The 22,575-nt window shown below is 65.0% G+C and overlaps 4 protein-coding genes across 4 annotated transcripts in view; 2 read left to right on the forward strand and 2 right to left on the reverse strand.

The window, feature by feature from the left end:
- Window positions 1-4,162, forward strand: part of WDR46 (WD repeat domain 46) — an 8,139-nt gene extending 3,977 nt beyond the window's left edge. The window contains exons 11-15 of the mRNA XM_074930515.1: window positions 2,101-2,248; window positions 2,335-2,429; window positions 3,479-3,574; window positions 3,677-3,778; window positions 3,859-4,162. Coding sequence (XP_074786616.1) covers window positions 2,101-2,248; window positions 2,335-2,429; window positions 3,479-3,574; window positions 3,677-3,778; window positions 3,859-3,978 — 561 coding nt within the window. The 3' untranslated portion in view covers window positions 3,979-4,162. The remainder of the gene's footprint in view (window positions 1-2,100; window positions 2,249-2,334; window positions 2,430-3,478; window positions 3,575-3,676; window positions 3,779-3,858) is intronic.
- A 1,767-nt stretch (window positions 4,163-5,929) lies between these two features.
- On the reverse strand, window positions 5,930-7,111 carry B3GALT4 (beta-1,3-galactosyltransferase 4). Its single transcript, XM_074930465.1, has one exon. The coding sequence runs from the start codon at window positions 7,109-7,111 to the stop codon at window positions 5,930-5,932; it is 1,182 nt and encodes a 393-aa protein (XP_074786566.1).
- Window positions 7,112-7,437: 326 nt separating this feature from the next.
- Window positions 7,438-9,210, forward strand: PFDN6 (prefoldin subunit 6). Its single transcript, XM_074930595.1, has 5 exons — window positions 7,438-7,509; window positions 8,288-8,368; window positions 8,624-8,694; window positions 8,789-8,913; window positions 8,999-9,210. Exons 2-5 carry the CDS (start codon window positions 8,305-8,307, stop codon window positions 9,105-9,107), a joined length of 369 nt encoding a protein of 122 aa, XP_074786696.1. The 5' UTR covers window positions 7,438-7,509; window positions 8,288-8,304; the 3' UTR covers window positions 9,108-9,210.
- Window positions 9,211-9,277: 67 nt separating this feature from the next.
- On the reverse strand, window positions 9,278-21,847 carry RGL2 (ral guanine nucleotide dissociation stimulator like 2). Its single transcript, XM_074930499.1, is given in 18 exon segments — window positions 9,278-9,923; window positions 10,018-10,132; window positions 10,777-11,043; window positions 11,749-11,860; window positions 11,946-12,032; window positions 14,011-14,132; window positions 14,232-14,264; window positions 14,751-14,825; window positions 14,937-15,007; window positions 15,511-15,596; window positions 16,388-16,491; window positions 17,428-17,643; window positions 19,136-19,338; window positions 19,341-19,405; window positions 19,493-19,555; window positions 20,382-20,563; window positions 20,566-20,607; window positions 21,690-21,847. Coding segments are annotated over 18 exon segments (2,157 nt in total). The 5' UTR covers window positions 21,807-21,847; the 3' UTR covers window positions 9,278-9,726.
- Between the last annotated feature and the right edge of the window lie 728 nt (window positions 21,848-22,575).

The following is a 22,575-nucleotide window of genomic DNA, read 5'->3' on the forward strand; positions in this document are numbered from 1 at the left end:
CGCCACCCCTTTGTCACCTCCCGTGTGTCCCCCCCCCCCCCCCCAACAGGCACCTGCTGCTGGGGGGCCGCCGGGGGCACGTGGCCGCCATGGACTGGCAAACGAAGGCCCTGATGTGTGAGATCAACGTCATGGAGACGGTGGCGGACGTGGCGTGAGTGTGCGCGCGGGAACACGCGTGTGCGAGGCGCGTGCGGATCTGGGGGAACACGCGTGTGCGTGGAGCCGCGGGGTAGAGCCTGGGGGTGGAGGCAGGGACGCATGGGTGGCGCCGGGGTGTCTCTCGCTCGTGTGGAGCTGGGGGCACACGCGTGTGCGAGGCGTGTGTGGAGCTACGGGGTGGGGACGTGTGTGTGAGGAGTATGCGGAGCTGGGGAACACGCGTGTGTGAGGTGTGTGCAAAGCTGGTGGGAACGTGTGTGCGAGGTGTGTATGGAGCGGGGGAACATGCGTGTGTGAGGCGTGTGCGGAGGTGGGGGAACCCGCGTGTGCGTGGAACCACGAGGCGGGGGCATTTATATGCGAAGCCACGCCGGTGGAGCCGTGGTGTGTGCGAGGCATGTGTGGAGCCAAGAGAACACGTGTGTGCGAGGCGTGTGCAGAGTCGGAGGCACATGCATGTGCAGAGCCGGAGGGAACACGTCCCACGTGTCTCACCCACGCGCAACCCACTCTGCACATACGTGTGTCAGCCCCCTGTGCAGACATGCACACGCGTGTAAACCTCTTCCATATCCCATGTACCTCACCCACACGCAACCCGCCTTGCGCACACGCATGTCAACCCCCACACGCAATCATGCACACGTATGTAACCCTTTCTGCGTCCCACGTGCCTCACCCACATGCAACCCACCCTGCGTACACGTGTGTAAACCCCTTCCATGTACCACATGTCTCCCCCCCACAACCTGCCCCATGCACAAGCGTGTAAACCCGTTCTGTGTCTATGTACCTCACTCACATGCAACCCACCCCACGCACACGCATGTAACCCCTCCATGCAGTCACGCACATGTATGTAAACCCCACCCACATCCCACATGTCACCCCCACACGCGTGTAACCCTCCCCACAGGCTTCCACTCCCCTCCCTCCTCCCCTTGCCCCACACACGTCCCCACACACGTCCCCACACGCGTGTCCCCGCAGGTGGCTGCACACGGAGACGCTGCTGGCGGTGGCTCAGCGCCGTTGGCTCCACGTTTACGACAACCAGGGGCTGGAACTCAACTGCCTCAAAACCTTCCCGGGGATTTTACGCCTCCAATTCCTGCCCTACCACTTCCTCCTGGCCACCGCCGTAAGTTTATCCCTTTCCTCCTCGGCGAGATTTTATTTTTTGAGGAAGAAATAATTTTTTTTTTAACTATTTTTTTTTTTTTTTTTTGGCAGAACGACCAAGGGTTTTTGCAATATTTGGATATTTCGGTGGGGAAGGAGGTGGCCACGCTCTGCACCCGGGGCGGGCGTTTGGCCGTTATGGCACAAAACCCAACCAACGCCATCATCCACTTGGGTCACAGCAACGGTTAAGATCCCTTCCAAAAAAAAAAAAAAAAAAAAAAATCCAACCAAACGCAAAAAAATTCGGGGTTTTTTCAAGCTTTTTCTTAAAAGTTTAAATTCGTTTTTTTGTTTTGCGCTAGGAACGGTGACTTTGTGGAGCCCCAACGTCCCGGAACCGTTGGTGAAGCTACTGGGGCACCGCGGAGCGTTGCGGGCGCTCGCCGTCGATCCCACCGGCACGTGAGCGCGGGGATTTTGGTGGGGCGCACCACCCCCCCTATCTATTTTTGGGGTGATTTCTGACGTTTTGGGGTGGTTTTTTTTTGTTTTTTTTTCCCCCCCGTTTCTCCCAGCTACATGGCGTCGGCGGGGCTGGATCGGAAGCTGCGGGTGTTCGATTTACGCACCTACGGGGTGCTGCAGGAGCTGGTGCTGCCGCAAGGCGCCGGCCACCTCGATTTTAGCCAACGGGGGGTGTTGGCGGCCGCTTGTGGCGACTTAGTGCAGGTAAAAACCCCCCCCTTTAACAGCCTCCTTATTTCTAATCCTTCCCCTCAACCCCTTTAATACGTTATTTCCCCCCAAAATCAGATTTATAAAGGGGTAGGGAAGGAACTGCCCCCCCGGCCCTACCTCTGCCACCGCCCGCCTCGGCCACCCCACGGGCTCCGCTTCTGCCCCTTCGAGGACGTGCTGGGCGCCGGGCACGGGCACGGTTTCACCAGTATCCTGGTGCCAGGTAAGGTGACCCCCCACCCATGGGTGCTAAGAGGGTGCAGGCGGCCCCCCCCCGCACCCATTAACCCCCCCCGCACCCCGCGGTAGGTGCCGGTGAGGCCAATTTTGACGCGTTGGAGAACAACCCGTATCGCAGCCGGCGGCAGCGGCAGGAGTGGGAGGTGAAAGCGCTGCTGGAGAAGGTAAATTAAGGTGCCCCCCCCCCAAAAAAATATTTGGGGGGGGGGTCCTAAAATTCCTGCTGAACCCCCTAAACCTACTTGAGCCCCCCCGCGGCTGTGGTTGAGCCCCGCAAAAGGCCAGCTGATTCCCCCCCCCCCCTCCAAAGGCGCTGAGGCGGTTGTGGATTCTCCTCCCAAAATTGCTGGGGGGGGGGGGGAAGTGGTGCTGATCCCCCCCCCCCCCAAATTAGTTTTTGGGTCCCCCTGAGGTATTGCTGTGCCCCTAAATCTGCTGCTGACCCCCCCAAAATGCTTCTGAGCCCCCCAAACCGCTGCTGACTGCCCCCCCCCCCGCCCCCCCCAAAAGGGCTTTTGAGAACCTAAATTTGCTGCTGACACCCCCCCCCCCAAACTGCTGTGGGGCCCCAAAAATGCTGCTGAACCCCCCCCCCCCCCCAACTGTTTCTGAGCCCCCAAACCTGCTGCTGACACCTCCCCCCCCCCCAAAATTGCTGGGGGAGCCCCAAAAGTCCTTCTGATACCCCCCCAATTGCTTCTGAACCCCTAAAAGTGCCGCTGACCACCCCCCCCAAATTGCTGGGGAGCCCCAAAAATTCTTCTGACGCCCCCCCAGCTGTTTCTGAGCCCCTAAACTTCTTTCTCCCACCCCCCCCCTCCCCCCCAAAAAAACTGCTGGGGAGCCCCAAAAATCCTGCTGACCCCCCCCCCCCCCCCCCCAACTGCTTCTGATCCCCTCCAAAGTGCTGCTGACCCCCCCTTAAATTGCTGGGTGGCTCCAAAAATCCTACTGTCCCCCCCCCCAGCTGCTTTTGAGCCCCTAAACTTGCTGTTGACCCCCCCCAAACTCCGGGGGGGGGGGGCCCTGACCCCCCCAAACCTGCTGCCAACTCCCCGAGCCGCCGCCTCCCCCTCAAACCACCGCAAGCATCCTGCCAAGCGCAGACGATAGCCCCCCCCCAAAAAACCTCCTCCCCACCCCCCCCAAAACCTCGTCCTGACCCCCCCAAACATCCTCTTGACCCCCCCCAATCCGTGCGTGTCCCCCCCAGATCCCGGCGGAGCTGATCACGCTGGACCCGGCCCGGTTGGGGCGCGTCGACACCGTCAGCCTGGAGCAGAAACGGGAGGAGCGGATCCAGCGCCTGGTACAAGACACCCCCTACCCCCCCCCAAACCTATTTTTGGGGTACATCTCCCCCCCCAAACCCCACTAATTCCCCCCCCCCGGCTATTTTGCCCCCTCCCAGGGCTTCGACCCCCAGGCCAAGGCCAAGTTCAAGCCACGGCGGCGGGCGAAGGGCGACAACCCCCTGCACCGCAAGCGGAAAGTGGCCCACGAGGAGCAGCGGGTGAGTGTTGGGGACCCCCCCCTGAACCCCAAATAATTTGCGGGGGGGGCCCTCTATTTCATTTTATCCCCCCCCCCCAGGCCGTCATCCGCCAGAGCGTGGAGCAGCGGGAGCGGGAGAAGAAGGAGAAGAGGAAGGAGGGGAGCAAAGTGGGGAGCCCCCCCCCAAAACGTGGGGCCCTCGACCGCTTCAAGAAATAATTTGGGGGGGACACACACACGGACACACCCACTGGGGGGGTCCCCAGTGTCCCCACACACATTGGGGGGGTCCCAACTGTGTCCCCCACCACGCTTGGGGGTCCCCAAAATGTGTGTCCCCACTCTGGGGGTCCCCGATTCCCACCCACACCCCCCCCCGGGTATTAAAGTGTTACTGGGCCGAGCCGCTGGTGTCCCTTGGTGTCACCCCCCCCAAGCCAAAGGCCACCACCGGTGTCACCAACCCTGGGACATTTATTGGGTGTGGGGGGCGCGAGCAGTGCTGCGTGACGTCGTCGTCACCGTGTGACGTCACCACGTGGCATCTCTGTCACCCTGCAGTGTCCTTGTCACTGTGATGTCATTGTCACCGTGTGACAGCACCGTGCGATGTCATTGTCACTGTGTGACATTGTCACCCTGCAGCATCCTTGGCACTGCACAATGTCGTTGTCACCGTGTGACATCCCTGTCACCGTGTTGTCACTGTGGGATGTCCTTGTTGCTATGTGATGTCACCACATGACATCTTTGTCACCCTGCAGCGTCCTTGTCACTGCGTGATGTCATTGTCGCCGTGTGACGTTGTCACTGTGACGTCCTTGTCATCGTGTGACATCCCTGTCACTGTGTGACATCACCATGCGATGTCCTTGTCACCCTGCAGTGTCCTTGTCACTGCGCGATGTCATTGTCACTGTGTGACCTTGTCACCATGTGATGTCCTTGTCACTGCGCAATGTCATTGTGACTGTGTGACGTCCCTGTCACCGTGCAGTGGCCTTGTCACCGTGTGACATCCTTGTTACCATTGCAATGTCCCTTCTGCTCTGTGACGTCCTTGTTACCATGTGACACTGCCGTTGTCACCACGTGACACCATTGCTGTGCGACGTCCCTGTCATCTTGTGATGTCCTTGTCACCGTGTGATGTCACTGCCACCACGCGATGTCCTTCTCACTGTGTGATGTCACCATGTGATGTCCTTGTCACCGTGTGATGTCCCTGTCCCCGTGCGACGTCGCTGCCACCACGCGACGTCCTCATTGCTGTGACATCCCTGTCACTGCAACATCGTCACCCTGCGACGTCCTTGTCGCTGCAGCGTCTGTCACCACGACATCCCTGCCACTGTGCAACATCCCTGTCGCCACGTGACAACTGTCACCGTGCAACGTCCTCGTCCCTGTTGCACCAGGGCTGCTGCAGCTCCGTGGACACACGCAGCCCCGTGCAACGTCCTCACCCCTGTTACACCAGGGCCAAACATTGCAGCGCTGCTTCCCCAGGCTGCTGGAGCCTCTTGGACGCACTTGGCCCCGTGCAACGTCCTCGTCCCTGTTGCACCAGGGCTGTTGCAGCTCCGTGGACACACGCAGCCCCGTGCAACATCCTCACCCCTGTTACACCAGGGCCAAACATTGCAGCGCTGCTTCCCCAGGCTGCTGGAGCCTCTCGGACACACTTGGCCCCATGCAACGTCCTCGTCCCTGTTGCACCAGGGCTGTTGCAGCTCCGTGGACACACGTAGCCCCGTGCAACATCCTCACCCCGGTTACACCAGGGCCAAACATTGCAGCGCTGCTTCCCCAGGCTGCTGGAGCCTCTCGGACACACTTGGCCCCGTGCAACGTCCTTGTCCCTGTTGCACCAGGGCTGCTGCAGCTCCGTGGACACACGCAGCCCCGTGCAACGCCCTCATTCCTGTTACACCAGGGCCAAACATTGCAGTGCTGCTTCCCCAGGCTGCTGGAGCCTCTCGGACACACTTGGCCCCATGCAACGTCCTCGTCCCTGTTGCACCAGGGCTGCTGTAGCTCCTCAGACACACGCAGCCCCGTGCAACGTCCTCATTCCTGTTACACCAGGGCCAAACATTGCAGCGCTGCATCCCCGCGCTGCTGGAGCCTCTCGGACACAGCAGTGAACCCCCAACATCCCCCCACCCCATCACTGCCAGAGCCACTCGCCGACCGCCAGCACCCTGCACCGCAACACCCCCAGCACCCTCTGCACCCCACTGCACCCCCCGCCTCTCAACAACCCCCAGACCCGCCGCAGCTCCCCGGGAGTCACCCGGTGGGCGCTGAGCAGCACCTCACCGTAACAGCAGCCGTCCGGGGGGAACCGCGCCGAGCCGGCCATGCGAGCCGCGTGGCGGGGGCTCAACCCGGCTCGACGGGCGCAAAGGCCCACCCAAACATCTTCGGGGGCGACCCAAGGGACGTGGGGGGAGGCCGCCAGCACCGAGGCCGCCGCCTCCGTCGCCAGCACGTACGCGGTGCCGCTGCAATAAAGCGGGAAAAAGGCGTCGGGGTAAAGGGCGACGGGGACGTGGTGACGGCTTTGGGGGTCACGGTCGGGACGTACCCACCAATGTACCCGGCCCAGGTATAACCGGTGACGGATGGCGGGGGGGAAAGAAATTAAATAAGTCATTAGCGCCGGGAGGTTAACGAAGACGTCGTCGTCCGCTTTGAGGAGGAAGGGGGTGGCGGGACAGCGGGTGGTCGCCCACCGCAGCAAAAACAACGTTTTGAGGGTCAAGTTGGCGTAAACGTCAAGGAAGGCGCCTTGCAGCAGATCGCCGTGGTGGGAAAATTCGGCTCGTAGCGCTGCCTGCACCCCCTGTCCCCCCCTCTTCGGCGGTGGCACCCCCAAAACGAAGAGGGTGCGGGTCAGGAGCCCCCCTCTAATCTGTGGAGCCCCCCAAGTTTCCCGCACGGCTTGGCGACGCTCGGCGTGATCCGGGGAGCTGGGGACCAGCACTAAGAGAAAAGGGGGGGTCGGGCCGCAGTCGGGGGGGGACAGAAGGATGGGGGGACCCCCCCAATTTGCGGCGTGGGGGGTACCCCCGAAGTTGGCCCCGGTTGAGCTGGTTTGGGTCCCGTTTGAAAGGTTCGCAGCGATGGCAAAGCCTCCCCCGGTCGCAGCCCCCCCCCAAAGGCTCGCCCTCCCCCCAAAACCCTCCCCGGAGCCCCCCCTTTCCCCTCCCCGCTCCCGCCACGCCGCCAACGCCGCCGCCAGCAGCTCCTCGCCCCCCCCGCCCCCCGCTAGCCCCAGCCCCAGCACCGCCAGCGCCAAGCCCGCCCCCCACCCCACCCACCGCCGCCGCCGGCGCCGCCGCCACATCCCGGTTTACCGGGGACCCAGCGGCGGAAAGAAACCGGGAGGCGCCGGGCCGAGGGGGAGCAAAGTCCGCGGGAGCGGCGGGGCACTAGGACCACGCGTGCGCGGCGGGGCGGGGCCGGAGAGGTGGAGGGAGGCGTGGTCTTAGTGGAGGGGCAGAGCGGGAATACGTGTGGGGGCGTGGCTTTGAGGGGAGGGGCGTGGCTTTAAGAGGAAGGCATGGGTTTGCCTTCGGGGAAAGGGGGTGTGTCCTCGGCGCGAAGGGGCGCGGCGAAAGGCCGGAGATGGGAGGGCGCGGAAGTGCGCAGGCGCGGGGCGGAAAGGGCGGGGGCCGACGCGCGTCACGTGATCGACGGCGGGGGCGGGGCTAGAGCCGGGGCCTGCGTGAGGCGAGCGGAGAGGTTGGGGGGGGCCGGAGGGGCCTGGGGGGGGATGTTTGGGGGGTCGGGGGGAGCCCTTATGGGGGTCTGGGGGGGTCCTGCGGGGTGTGAAGGGGTTCAGGGGAGTCTTGGGGGGGCCCTGTGGTATGTGGGGGGGTCCTGGGGGGGCCTTATGGGGGTCTGGGCTCGCCTTGTAGGGTGTGAAGGGGTTCAGGGGAGTCTTGGGGGGGCCCTGTGGTATGTGGGGGGGTCCTGGGGGGGCCTTATGGGGGTCTGGGGGCGCCCTGTAGGGTGTGAAGGGGTTCAGGGGAGTCTTGGGGGGGCCCTGTGGTATGTGGGGGGGTCCTGGGGGGGCCTTATGGGGGTCTGGGGGCGCCCTGTAGGGTGTGAAGGGGTTCAGGGGAGTCTGGGGGGTCCTGCGGAGTGGGGGGGTGGTTCTGGAGTGGCCTTGTGGGGACTGGGGGGGGGAATTATGGGGTCTGGGGGGGGCCGTGGGGGGTTCTGGAGGGGCTTTATGGGGTTGGGGGGGGGCCCTGCGAGGTGTGTGGGGTCCGGGGGGGGCCCTGTGGCGTGTGGGGAGGTTCAGGGGACTCTGGGGGGGCCCTATGGGGGTCTCTGTGGGATTTGGGGGGGTTAAGGGATTTGGGGGGGGGGGTGGGCTCCCCATGGGGCACAGACCTAAACTTTGAGGGGGGGAGGGCTCTAGGGTCCCTGTGGGGTGTTGGGGGGGTCCATAGGGTGGGTGAGGCCCCCCCCCAAAACCCCCTTGCCCCCCCCCCCAAACCCCCCCTCCCCACAGCGCCCCCCCCCCCCGCCATGGCAGAGCAGATCCAGAAGAAGCTGCAGAGCGAGCTGGAGAAATACCAGCAGCTCCAGAAAGGTACAGCCCCCCCCAAACCGCCCCCCCGCACCCCCAAACCCCCCCTCCACCCCCCCCAACCCCTCACCGCCCTTTTGCCCCCCCCTCAGCCCCCCCACTCCCCTTCCACCCCCCCCTGGAGAGATGCCTCAGAGCCCCTATTTTGGGCTGCCAACCCATGGGAGGGCGGGCTGGATATTGTTTATGCCCCCCCCTTTTTATTCTTTGTGCCCCCCCTTTATATTTTTTTTTTTTAATGCCCCCCCCCCCCCGCAGACCTCAGCCGGTCAGTGACAGCACGACAGAAGCTGGAGGCGCAGCTGACGGAAAACAACATTGTGAAGGAGGTCAGTGCCCCCCCCCCCCCCCCCCAAAACCCTTTGGACACCCCCCCAACACTTTTTGGACCCCCCCCTAAAAAAAAAAATTAAAAAACCCCAGGAACTGGAGCTGTTAGATGCCACCAACACCATTTTCAAACTGATGGGGCCGGTGCTGGTGAAACAGGAGATGGAAGAAGCCAAAACCACCGTGGGCAAACGCCTGGATTATATCACCGGTGAAATGTGAGTACCCGGGGGGGCACATAAAGGTTTTGGGGGGGCTGTGGGACCCCCCCAAACCCCCCCTCCCTTTAAAAAAATCCATCAGCAAACGCTACGAGCAGCAGATGCAGGAGCTGGAGCGACGCTCGGAGCAGCAGCGGGAGACGCTGGGGCGGCTGCAGCAGGAGCTGCAGAGGGCGCAAGGAAAAGCTTGAGCAGGTTTTTTTTTTGGGGGGGGACACACACACCCCCCCCGTTCCCCCCTGCACCCCAAAACCCCCCTCCCGCCGAAATTAAACCCCTCCTTAAACAAAAAAACACGGCTGTGAGCATTGCACCCCCCCCCACACACACACCCCCCATAGTGTCTTTATTATTGTAGTGGCGCGCCCCCCAACGCTGGGGACTCCCCTAAATTTATAACTTATTTTGGGGGGGCCCTAATTCCCCCCCCTGCACCCCAAAACCCCCCCTCCCGCCGAAATTAAACCCCTCCTTAAACAAAAAAACACTGCTGGGGGGCGTTGCACCCCCCCTTACACCCCACGGTGTCCTTATTGCTGTAGCGTTGCACCCCCAGCACCGGGGACTCCCCTAAAATCTGTAATTTTTTTTCGGGGGGGGGGCCCCCAATTCCCCCCCTGCACCCCAAAAACCTCCCTCCCACTCAGATTAAACCCCTCCTTAAACAAAAAACACAGCTGGGGGCATTGCACCGCCCCCCCCCCACTACACCCCATAGTGTCTTTATTGCTGTAGTGTCACACCCCCAGCGCTGAGGCCCCCCCCCCTCCCCAAATTATATTTTTTTTTTGGGGGGGGGTGTCGGCAGCCCTAAAATAGGGCTCGGGTGATTTTTCGGCCGGTGGCCTTGATCTTGGGAAAGGTGGCGCTGAGCTCGGCCCCACGGGTTTGAGGTGGGGGGGGGCAAAGGCTGGGCCCCCCCCCGTTTTCCCGGGGGCGCAGGATGAAATCCAGGCTGGTCCCCGTCATGGCGTAAAAAACGTTGGCGGAGGGAGGCAGGAGCAGCTCTGAAGGGGAGGGTCAAAGGGGAGTTTTGGGGTGCTGGGGGTGAGGGGGAGGATTTAGGGGTGCCCCCCCCTCAAAAAAAAAAAAAATCCTCACCTCGGTCTTGGGGGAGCAGCTGGAGCAGCTGGAAGCGGGGGGCAGCGGCCGGATCCTGCCCGTGTTTCTCCAGGACTTTGGCCACCACGGCTGGCGTCTTGTCCTGGCTGGTGATCTTTGAGGGGGGGGGACACACACACACATCAGCACCCCCAAAATTGCTCCCTCTCCCCCCCCCCCCCCCCCTTTTTTTAGTTTGGGGGGGGCAACCCTCCAAAATTCTTCTTTTAATTTTTTAGCATAGTGATGATGGGGCAGGGGGACACCCCCAAAAACTTCCCCCTTTTAGATTTTTTTTTCAGTGAGATGAAAAGGGAGGGGCACCCCAAAATCCCTCTTAGTTGGAGTTTTTGGGAGGGGGGGGGCCAGAACCCCCAAATTGCCCCCCCCAGTGGATTTTTTTAAGGTGGGGGGGTGACACCCCCAAAACTTCCCCCTTTTCGATTTGTTTTTTTTCCAGTGTATTTTGGTGTGATGAAATGGGGGGAGCACCCCAAAATCCCCCCCTTCTAGGAGTTTGGGGGGGCTGAGACATTTTGGGGGGGGGTCAGAACCCCCAAAACTCCCCCCTCCCTGGATTTTTTTAGGGTGGGGGGGTGACACCCCCAAAACTTCCCCCTTTTCGATTTTTTTTTTTTTTCCAGTGTATTTTGGTGTGATGAAATGGGGGGGCACCCCAAAATCCCCCCCTCTTAAAATCTGGGGATCTTGGGGGACCCCAAATATTAATTTTTTGAGGGGGGGGGGGCTGTTCCTCACCAGGATGCTCTTGTAGAAGCTGCCGTTCTGCAGGTCCATGCGGGCGCGGATGATGCGACAGTCGGTGAGGGGGGGGGGGCCCCCCCCCTTTCCTGATCCCCCCCCCGCGCCCCCATCACTTTTTGGGGGGAAGGTTGAGCCGCAGGAGGCCGAGCGCCGGTGACCCCGGGGGGGGGACAGTGTCCCCTGGGCGGGGGGGGGACACACGGTGACAGCAGCGGGGGGGGCGGCCGCCTCGTCCAGCGCCGACACCGACGGCCACTTCACCTGGGGAGGGGGGGAAGGACACCCCAAAAATCCCCCCCCGGGATTTTTTTGGGGGGTACTGATGGGGTTGGGACACCCCATTTTTTATTTTTTTTTTTGCGGGGGGGGGGGGGGGAACACTTTTGGGGGTGTGTTTTTCCCCTCCCCGATCCAAGGGGGGTTTGTGGGTGCGTTGCTGTGTGTGTCCCCAATCCCAGGAATGATTTTTGGGGTGTCCCCCCCCGCCCCGCAAAAGCCCCCCCCTGCATCTTTAAGGGATTTTTTTGGGGTGGCGACAGAGGGGGGACACCCCAAAACCCCCCCTCTTGGATTAGGCCGAGACACCCCCAGCCCAAAAGCCCCCCCTGGATCTTATTTTTTGGGGGGGGGGGCGCACCGTAAAACCACCCCTTTGGATTAGGGGGGGGGACAAACACGGCCCAAAAGCCCCCCCTGGATCTTTTATTTTGGGGGGGGGCACCCCAAAACCACCCACTTGCATTGGGGGGGGGGGTCACAACACACCCCAAAAGCCACCCCCTGGATTTTAGGGCGGGGGGGGGCTTTCCGGGTGGTGACAGAGGGGGGACACCCCAAACCCCCCCTTAGACTAGGGGGGAGACACCCCCAGCCCAAAATCCCCCCCGGATCTTTTTTTTTTTTTTTTTTTGGGGGGGGGGCACCCCAAAACCCCTCTTTTGGATTGGGGGGGGGTGTGGTTCTTACCTGCTCGAGGCGCGATGACAGTTGGGGGGAGCCCAGGGGGGGGGTGACGAGGACATTGGGGGGGCAGGGCTGGTCCCAGGCCACTGAGGGGGTCCCCACGGAGCTCAGGAGCCTGCGGGGGGGGTCAGGGGTGAGGGGGGGGGGACACGGGGTGTGTCCCCCCCCCCCCAAAAAAAAACAAACAAACCCCAACTTACTCTGTGCAGTGTGTGATGACCAGGGCGGGTCTGGGGGGGTGCGGGGGGGTCCCCTCGGGGGGTTCGATCTCGCAGGAGAGGCTGTGGCTGCCGGGAGAAGGGACGCGTCACGCGTGTGCGGGGACACGTCACGTGGTTTTGGCGGCGTCACGCGTGTGCGGGGACACGTCACGTGTGTGTGCAGGGTCCCGACGCGTGTGCGTGTGTGCATGTCGTGTGTGCACAGGGAGACACTGCACGTGTGCGGGGACACGTCACGTGTGTGGGGACGTGTCACGTGTGCGGGGACACATTGTGCGTGTGCGGGGTGAGTGCGTGTGTGTGGACATGTCACGTGTGCACAGGGAGACATCACGTGTGTGCAGAGACCACGTCATGCGTTTGTGGGGATGTCGTGTGCAGTGGGTTGGGTCATATGTGTGCGGGGACATGTCACACGTGTGTGGGGAGGTGTCACATGTGCCTGAGCACACAGGGATGGGTAATGCATGTGCAGGGACATGTAACATGTGCCTGAGCACATAGGGATAGGTCATGTGTGTGCAGAGACATGTCACATGTGCCAGGGCACACAGGGGTAGGTCACGCATGTGCAGGGACGTGTCACATGTGCCAGGGCACACAAGGACGTGTCATGCATGTGCAGGGACATGTCACATGTGCCTGAGCATACAGGGGTAGGTCATGCGTGTGCAGGGACATGTCACATGTGCCAGGGCACACAGGGATAGGTTATGCGTGTGCAGGGACAAGTCACATGTGCCAGGGCACACAAGGATGGGTCACGCATGTGCAGGGACGTGTCACATGTGCCAGGGCACACAAGGACGTGTCACGCATGTGCAGGGACATGTCACATGTGCCTGAGCACACAGGGATAGGTCATGCGTGTGCAGGGACATGTCACATGTGCCTGAGCACACAGGGATAGGTCATGTGTGTGCAGGGACATGTCACATGTGCCAGGGCACACAGGGGTAGGTCACACATGTGCAGGGACATGTCACATGTGCCTGAGCATACAGGGATAGGTCATGCGTGTGCAGGGACATGTCACATGTGCCAGGGCACACAGGGATGGGTCACACGTGTGCAGGGACATGTCACATGTGCCAGGGCACACGGGTAGGTCACACGTGTGCAGGGACATGTCACATGTGCCTGAGCACACAGGGATGGGTCACACGTGTGCAGGGACATGTCACATGTGCCAGGGCACACAGGGATAGGTCACGCGTGTGCAGGGACATGTCACATGTGCCTGAGCACACAGGGATAGGTCACGCGTGTGCAGGGACATGTCACATGTGCCTGAGCATACAGGGATAGATCACGCGTGTGCAGGACATGTCACATGTGCCAGGGCACACAGGGATAGGTCATGTGTGTGCAGGGACATGTCACATGTGCCTGAGCATACAGGGATAGGTCACGCGTGTGCAGGGACATGTCACATGTGCCTGAGCATACAGGGATAGGTCACGCGTGTGCAGGGACATGTCACATGTGCCAGGGCACACAGGCATAGGTCACGCGTGTGCAGGGACATGTCACATGTGCCAGGGCACACGGGGATAGGTCACACGTGTGCGGGGACACCACGTGTGCGCGGGGACGGGATCACACACATGCAGCGACGTGTCACGCGTGTGGGGAACACGCCAAGGTGCCTCCTCCAGGCCCCCCCCAGCACCCCCCCCAACCATGTGTGTCCCCCCAGACCCCGCCCCGTGTGTGTGCGTGTGTCCCACACGTGCCACAACCCCCCCAAACACATGGGGGGGGGGGGGGGTCACCGGGTTGATTCCCCCCCCCAACTGCCCTGTGTCCCCCCCCATGTGTGTCCCCCCCCCGTGTCCCCAGACGCCCCCCCCCCAATGTGTGTGTGTGTCCCCTCATTCCCCTGTTCCCCCCCCCCGGTGCCACAATCCCCCCCCAAACACATTGGGGGGGCACCCAGGGTGATGCCACCCCCCCCCCCCCAGGCCCCTCCCTCCCTCTCCAAGTGCCATGTGTGTGTGTGTGTGTCCCCCCCCCCCAAAAAAAATTTGTGTGTCCCCCCCACCTGCGCTCCTCGCCCAGGGGCCGCAGGGTTCGCAGCCAGCGGCGCACGGGGGGGTGGGGGCGCAGGCGGTACCCCCGGCACAGCCCCTGCAGCCCCCGCACCTGCGCCAGCACCCCGAATTCCTGCGGGGGGGGGACACACGCACACGTGGGGTGACACCGGTGTCACTTTGGGGGGGGGGGGGGGGGATATGGGGGGGGGGAGGGAGCATGGACACGCACCTTGCGGCGCTTCTCGAAGTTGATGTAACCGTCCTGGGGGGGGGGGGGGGGTTAGTTTGGGGATCCCCCCACCAACCTTGGGGACACCCAGACCCCCCCCCGCCATTTGGGGACATTTCTCCTTGGGACCCTCTTTCTTAAGGACCCCCCCTCATTTGGGGATGCCCCCCCCCCCCCCCCCCCCCGGGGACACCCCCAGTCCTCTTGGGGACATTTCCCCCTTGGGGACCCCCTGTCATAGTGTGACACCCCCCCCCTCCTTGGGGACACCCCCCCCCCCCATCCTCCTTGGGGACACCCTCACTTTGCCCCCCCCCCCCCCCCCCCCCCACCTTGGCGACCCCCTGTCACAGGTGTGTCCCCCCCTCCTTGGGGACACCCTCTTAGGAGTGTTCCCCCCCCCCTTTAGGGACACCCTCACCTTGGGGACATTCTTCCCCCTTGGGGACCCCCTGTCATAGGGTCACACCCCCCCCCCCTCCTTGGGGACCCCCCCAGGGGACAGGTGCCCCCCCCCACCTCCAGCTCGTCCTTCATGGCCGCGTCCAGCATCACCAGGTCCCGCAGGAAGGTCCCCAGGTAGGGCACGACCCCCTGGGGGGGGGACACAGGGACAGGGGGGGGACACACACACACACAGACCTGTGAGGTCAGGTGGTGGCACCGTCCCCTGTCCCCTCCCTGTCCCCGTGTCCCCTCCCTCACCACAGGACGCTGCTGCGGAGGGTGACGGGGTTGTCTGCGGGGGGGGACTCCGGGGGAGGGTCCTGGGGGGGGGACAAGTTGTGGGGAGGGGGTGTTGGGGGGGACAGTTTGGGGACACACACGGAGATGGGGACAGGGAGAGGGACAAGGGAGGGGCCAGAGACCAGGAGACATTGTTGGGGACAAGGGACAGGGGTCAGGTGATGGCGCTGGGGACGAGGGACATTGCTGGGGACAAGGCCGGGGAGGGGGGGCAGGGGTCAGGATTGAGGACAAGGTGACAAGGGATGAGGTTGGGGACAGGGTCTGGGGTTGGGGACAAGGACGGGGGTTGGGGCTAAGGGTTGGGGACAGGGACAGGGTTGGGGACAGAGGGATGGGGTTGGGGACAGGGACAGGGTTGGGGACAGAGGGATGGGGTTGGGGACAGAGGGATGGGGTTGGGGACAAGAGGCTGGGACTGGGGACAAGGGGACAGGCTTGGGGACACGGATGGGGCCAGGAGCCGGGGTTGGGGCCGGGGCCGGGGTTGGGGACAGCGTTGGGGACAGCGTTGGGGACAGGGCGGTCCCCGCCTGCAGCAGCAGCTGGCGGCTGGCGCTGTAGTTGTCCTGCTCGGAGCAGATGGCGCTGAGCTCCCCGTAGCTGCGCTGGGCCTCCCTGGGGACAGGGACAGGGACAGCCCTCGCCAGGTGTCCCCCCCCGTGTCCTCATGTCCCCTCGTGTTCCTCTGTCCCCATGTCCCCAGACCCCATATCCCCTCCTCTCTCCGTGTTGTCCCCTCCATGTGTCCCTGTGACCCCCCCAGTGTCCCTATGTCCCCTCTGTGTGTCCCCATGTCCCTCCTGCGCCCCCCCATGTCCCCATGTCCCCCCCATAGTGTCCCTGTGACCTCCCCAGTGTCCCCATGTCCCCTCTGTCCCCCCCCCAAGTCCCCATATTCCCCCACATCCCATATCCCCTCCTGTCCCCACCTTGTCCCCACGTCTCTGTGTCCCCCTCAATGTCCCCCCCATGTCCCCTCCATGTGTCCCTGTGACCCCCCCAGTGTCCCTATGTCCCCTCTGTGTGTCCCCATGTCCCCCCCAAGTCCCCATATTCCCCCAATTCCTCCTGTCCCCATGTTGTCCCCGTGTCCCCCCCATGTCCCCCCCAAGTCCCCACATCCCATATCCCCTCCTCTCTCCATGTCCTCCATGTCCCCATGTCCCTCCTGCCCCCCCATGTCCCCTCCAATGTCCCCATGTCCCCCCCATAGTGTCCCTGTGACCTCCCCAGTGTCCCCATGTCCCCTCTATGTCCCCCCCTGGTTCCCATATTCCCCCACATCCCATATCCCCTCCTGTCCCCACCTTGTCCCAACATCCCTGTGTCTCCCCCGTGTACCCCCGTGTCCCCATGTCCCCCCCGTGTCCCCGTGTCCCCCCCATGTCCCCCCCGTGTCCCCGTACCGGCTGGTCTCGTCCCAGCTCTGCCGCAGCCGGTGCACGGGGCTGGACTGCAGCGCCGAGACGATGGCGCAGAGCGAGGAGAAGTTCCGCAGCGCCCGGCACTCCTGGGGACACGGGGACTGTCACCCCCCCCCCGGGACAGGGACACCCCCCCCTTGGGGTAGAGATACCGCCACGGGGGACAGGGCCATCTCGGGGGGGGGGGTGACACCCCTCCATGGGGGACACCTTGTGTATGGGGTCACCTCCCTTGAGGAACAAACGCTCCATGGGGCCACCACCACTGGGGCCACCTCCGCTGAGGAACCCTTCCATGGTGTCACCTCCTTGGGGCCACCACCATTGAGGTTGACCAATGAGGCCACCTCCATGGTGTTACCTCCCTTGGGGCCACCTCCACCATGCCACTTCCACTGGGGCCACCTCCATGGTGCCACCACCCCTGAGGATGACCGCTGAGGCCACCTCCACTGTGCCACTGCCACTGTGGCCACCTCCATGGTGCCACCACCCCTGAGGATGACCGCTGAGGCCCTCTTCACTGTGCCACCTCCATTGGGGGCCACCTCCATGGGGCCACCACCATCGAGGAACCCTTCCATGTGGCCACCTCCATGGTGTCACCTCCCTTGAGGATGACCACTGAGGCCACCTCCACCATGCTACTTCCACTGGGGCCACCTCCATGAGGCCAACACCATTGAGGCCACCTCCATGGTGCCACCGCCACTGTGGTCACCTCCATGGGGCCACCACCACTGAAAATGACCACTGAGGCCACCTCCATGGTGCCACCACCCTTGAGGACCACCTCCATAGGGCCACCTCCACTGGAGCCACCTCCATGGGGCCACCACCATCGAGGAACCCCCTCCATGAGGCCACCTCCATGGTGCCACCACCCTTGAGGATGACCACTGAGGCCACCTCCACTGTGCCACCTCCATTGGGGGCCACCTCCACGATGTCCCCTCCCTTTGAGGAACCCCTCCATGATGCCACCTCCCTAGCGACCACCCCCCGGGCGCGTCCCCACTGACCTCGGCCACGCGGATCCACTTCTCCAGCAGCCGGGCGCGCTGGGGGGGCCGCAGCCCCACGCCCCCCAGGCAGGAGCGGACCACGGCTCCCGCCAACTGGTTGAACTGGCGCACGGTGGCCCGGACACTGGGACAGGCGCCTTCGCGTCCCCTCTTGTCCCGACGGGACCAAAGGGCCCCCAAGCACTCGTAGGGCACCAGGCGCAGGAAGAGCTCCTGGGGACACGGGGACGGGGGACGTTGGGGACATTGGGGACATGGGGACAGGGGGAACAGGGGACAGGGGACATTGGGGACATGGAGATGGGGGGACAGGGGACATGGGGACATAGGGGACATGGGGACAGGGGGACAGGGGGAACGGGACAAGGGGACATGGGGACAGGGGACATTGGGGAAAGGGGACATTGGGGAAAGGGGGACAGGGGACATGGGGGGACATGGAGACAGGGGACATTGAGGACATAGGGGACATGGGGACAGAGGGAACAGGGGACAGGGGACATTGGGGACATGGAGACAGGGGACATTGGGGACATGGAGATGGGGGGACAGGGGACATGGGGACATTGGGGACAGGGGGACAGTGGGAACAGGGGACAGGGGGACAGGGGACATTGGGGACAGGGGACATTGGGGAAAGGGGGACAGGAGGGACAGGGGACATGGGGGGACATGGAGACAGGGGACATTGAGGACATAGGGGACAGAGGGAACAGGGGACAAGGGGACACTGGGGACAGGGGGACAGTGGGAACAGGGGACATGGGGACATTGGGGACAGGGGACATGGGGACAGGGGGACATGGGGCAGGAGGAACAGGGGGACACTGGGACAAAGGGGACAGGGGGAACAGGAGACATGGGGACAAGGGGGACAGGGGACAAGGAGACACAGGGACCGGGGACATGGGGAATGGGGGACACAGGGGACATGGTGACAGGGGTCAGGGGACATGGGAGGACTGGGGACATGGTTGACATGGGGACAGTGGACATGGGGACAGGGGACACAGGGACGGGGGACACAAGGGGGACAGAGGTGCTGGGGACATGGGGATGTGGGGAACGGGGGACATGGGGACACCAATGAGACAGGGGACATGGGGACAGGGGGACAAGGGGACAGGGGGGACACAGGGCCACAATGGGGGGGAGGTCTGGGGGGGTTTGGGGTGCTGGACGGCACCAGGGCTGGGTTACAGGGTATGGGGGGGGGTGGAGGTTAGGGGGTGCCAGGGGGCTTTTGGGGTGCAGGGGGGGGATCTGGGGTGCCCAAGGGGAGGCTTTGGGGTGCGGGGGGGGGGTGGGGTTAAGGGGTGCCCCGGGGTGGGGGTTTGGGGTGCTGGGGGGGGGGGAATGGGGAATTTGGGGTGCTGTGTGCTTAGAAGTGTAGGAGTAGATTTTGGGGTGGTTTGGGTAAGTTTGGGGGTTCAGGGGGGGTCTGGGGTGCTCAGAGGGAGGTTTTGGGGTGCAGGGGGGGATCTGGGGTGCCCAGAGGGAGGTTTTGGGGCGCGGGGGGGGGGTGGGGGGTTTAAGGGGAGCCCCAGGGTGGGGGTTTGGGGTGCTGGGGGGGGGGGGGGAGGAGGAGTTTGGGGTGCTGGTTGTAGGGGTGGCTTTTGGGGAGGTTTTGGGGTTCACGGGGGGATCTTGGGTGCCCAGGGGGAGGTTTTAAGGCGCTGGAAGTTTTGGGGTGCCCCCCCCTCACCGCCTCGGTCAGGGTGAGCTGCTCGGCCACTTCCCGGGCCTGGAAGGAGAGAATCTCCAGCGGGTCGGCATCTTCCTCCTCCTCCTCCTCTTCCTCCTCCTCTTCATCTTTTGGGGGTCGGGGGGGCCCCCCCAAAGCCGCCAAGCGCCGGGCACCCTCCGAGCCCGGCCCCAGCACCCGCACCAGGCGCTCGGTCAAAGGGGGATCTGGGGGTCCCCAAAATCTTCGGGGTACCCGTCCAGCCAGGAGCAGAGCAGCGCCGAGAGAGCCCTGGGGGGGGGCGAGGGGGGGTCAGTGGGGGGTTTGGGGGTTTGGGGGGACACGGAGAGAGTTGGGGGGGGCGGGGGGGACACTCACTCCTTGGCTTCGGTCAGTTCTGGGGTGTTGGGGGTCCCTGAGAGCGCCCCGAGCTCCTCCAGACTGCGGGGGGGGGGAATGGAGGGGGTGAGGGGGGTCTGCAATGGTCCCTGAGCCCCCCTCCGAACCCTGACCCCCCCTCCCAGCGCCCTGACCCCCCCATACAGCACCCTGACCCCCCCCACAGCGCCCTGACCCCCCCCAAAGCACCCTGACCCCCCATACAGCACCCTGACCCCCCCCACAGCCCCATGACACCCCCATACAGCCCCCTGACACCCATACAGCACCATGACCCCCCCCAAAGCACCCTGACCCCCCCCCAGCCCCCTGACCCCCCCCACAGCCCCCTGACCCCCCCCACAGCGCCCTGACCCCCCCCAAAGCACCCTGACCCCCCATACAGCACCATGACCCCCCCAAAGCACCCTGACCCCCCCCACAGCCCCCTGACCCCCCCCACAGCGCCCTGACCCCCCCCCACTGCACCCTGACCCCCCCCCAGCGCCCTGACCCCCCCCCAGCGCCCTGACACCCCCATACAGCCCCCTGACCCCCCCATACAGCACCATGACCCCCCCCAAAGCACCCTGACCCCCCCCACAGCCCCCTGACCCCCCCCACAGCACCATGACCCCCCCCAAAGCACCCTGACCCCCCCCACAGCCCCCTGACCCCCCCCAAAGCACCCTGACCCCCCCCACAGCGCCCTGACCCCCCCCCAGCGCCCTGACACCCCCATACAGCCCCCTGACCCCCCCATACAGCACCCTGACCCCCCCCCCAAAGCACCCTGACCCCCCCCACAGCCCCCTGACCCCCCCATACAGCCCCCTGACCCCCCCCCCACCACCCTGACCCCCCCGTGCCCCCTGACCCCGTGCCCCACCGCTGGAGCAGCAGCCGCAGCACGTCGGGGGGGCGGGCGAAGGCGCGGAAGGTCCCCAGGAAGGTGGGGGCGAAGGCGGCGTCGCCCCCCCCCGGCGCCTCCAGCAGGTGCCGCACCAGGCGGGGGAGGGGCGCGGCCCGCAGCAGGCGGGGGGGGGGCGCCCCACGGCGGGGGGGGCCCCCAGGGAGAACACGGCCCCCCCGGGACCGTCCTCCCGTTCCTCCGCCTGCGGCACCCGAAGGGGGGGTCACCCAAGGGAGGGGGGGGGGGGAAAACCGGCACCCCTAAAGGCACCCGGTGCTCCCCCCACCCCCCCAGTGCCCAGTGACCCCCCCGAGCCCCCCAACAGCACCCAGTGACCCCCAGAGCTCCCAGTGACCCCCCCATAGCACCCAGTGACCCCCCCGAGCCCCCCAACAGCACCCAGTGACCCCCAGAGCTCCCAGTGACCCCCCCATAGCACCCAGTGACCCCCCCGAGCCCCCCAACAGCACCCAGTGACCCCCCAGAGCTCCCAGTGACCCCCCCAGAGCTCCCAGTGACCCCCCCAGAGCCCCCCAACAGCACCCAGTGACCCCCCAGAGCTCCCAGTGACCCCCCCAGAGCTCCCAGTGACCCCCCCAGAGCCCCCCAACAGCACCCAGTGACCCCCAGAGCTCCCAGTGACCCCCCCATAGCACCCAGTGACCCCCCCAGAGCCCCCCAACAGCACCCAGTGACCCCCAGAGCTCCCAGTGACCCCCCCATAGCACCCAGTGACCCCCCCAGAGCCCCCCAACAGCACCCAGTGACCCCCCCAGAGCTCCCAGTGACCCCCCCATAGCACCCAGTGACCCCCCCAGAGCCCCCCAACAGCACCCAGTGACCCCCAGAGCTCCCAGTGACCCCCCCATAGCACCCAGTGACCCCCCCAGAGCCCCCCAACAGCACCCAGTGACCCCCAGAGCTCCCAGTGACCCCCCCATAGCACCCAGTGACCCCCCCGAGCCCCCCAACAGCACCCAGTGACCCCCCAGAGCTCCCAGTGACCCCCCCATAGCACCCAGTGACCCCCCGAGCCCCCCAACAGCACCCAGTGACCCCCAGAGCTCCCAGTGACCCCCCCAGAGCCCCCCAACAGCACCCAGTGACCCCCAGAGCTCCCAGTGACCCCCCCAACAGCACCCAGTGACCCCCCCAGAGCTCCCAGCGCCCCCCAGTAGCACTCAGCCCCCCCCACATATCCCCGAGAGCGACACCCCCCGCCCCCCCCCGTCACACCCATGTGTCCGCCCCCCCCCACCCCCCCGGGGTCCCCCAAAATCTCACCGGGGGGGGGTCGCTCTCGGGGGGGCGGGGCCGGTACGAGCTGAGCACGACCCCGGGCTCCTCATTTTGGGGGGGCCGGGGCCCCTCCAGCAGCGCCCGCAGTGCCCGGGGCAGCATGGGGGGGGTGGGGGGTGTTGGGGGGGCCCCCGGGGGGGCGTTCGGGGGGGGCCTGGAGTGGTTGGGGGGTCCCCTGGAGGGTTTGGGGGGGCCCCGGTGGGGGTTTGGGGGGGTCTGGGTGGGGTTGGCGGGGCCCCAGGGGGGGTTTGGGGGGGTCTCGGTGGGGTTGGGGGGTCCCCTGGAGGGTTTGGGGGGGCCCCGGTGGGGGTATTGGGGGTCTGGGTGGGGTTGGGGGGGCCCCGGGGGGGGTTTGGGGGGGTCTCGGTGGGGTTGGGGGGGCCCCGGGAGGTTTTGGGGGGGGCCCGGGGGGTTTAGGGGGGCGCCGGGGGGTGTTTTGGGGGACCCCGAAGGGGATTGGGGGGGGCGCCGGGGGAGTGTTGGGGGGCCCCGGGGAGGGTTTGGGGGGGTCCTGGGGGGTTTGGGGGGGACGGGGGGGGTGGGAGAGCCCCGGGGGGGTTTGGGGGGCCCCGGGAGGGGCCTTAGGGGCGTCCCCGAGGGGTTTTGGGGGGGGGGAGCCCCAGAGGGGGTTCAGGGGTTCAGCCCCACGGCGCGGCCATGGGGGGGCCCTGGGGGGGGGGGGAGACACCTCAGCACCTGCTGCCTGCGCCCCCCGGCCCTCCCAGTGCTCCCAGTGCCCCCCCAGTGCTCCCAGTGCCCCTCCAGTGCCCCCCCAGTGCCCCCAGTGCCCCCCCAGTGCCCCCCCAGTGCTCCCAGTGCAGCCCCACGGCCCCCCCCGTGCCCCCCAGTCCCCCCTCCCAGTTCTCCCAGT

Source organism: Athene noctua, chromosome 34, assembly GCF_965140245.1.
Source record: "Athene noctua chromosome 34, bAthNoc1.hap1.1, whole genome shotgun sequence".
NCBI classification, from domain to species: domain Eukaryota; kingdom Metazoa; phylum Chordata; class Aves; order Strigiformes; family Strigidae; genus Athene; species Athene noctua.

Excerpts from the sequence above, each read along its gene's own strand:
- B3GALT4 (XM_074930465.1), bottom strand. The coding sequence starts at position 7,111 with ATGTGGCGGCGGCGCCGGCGGCGGCGGTGGGTGGGGTGGGGGGCGGGC.
- PFDN6 (XM_074930595.1), top strand. The coding sequence starts at position 8,305 with ATGGCAGAGCAGATCCAGAAGAAGCTGCAGAGCGAGCTGGAGAAATAC. Across the intron at positions 8,695-8,788 it reads AAAACAACATTGTGAAGGAG|GAACTGGAGCTGTTAGATGC; the intron begins GTCAGTGCCCCC and ends AAAAAACCCCAG. Across the intron at positions 8,914-8,998 it reads GATTATATCACCGGTGAAAT|CAAACGCTACGAGCAGCAGA; the intron begins GTGAGTACCCGG and ends AAAATCCATCAG.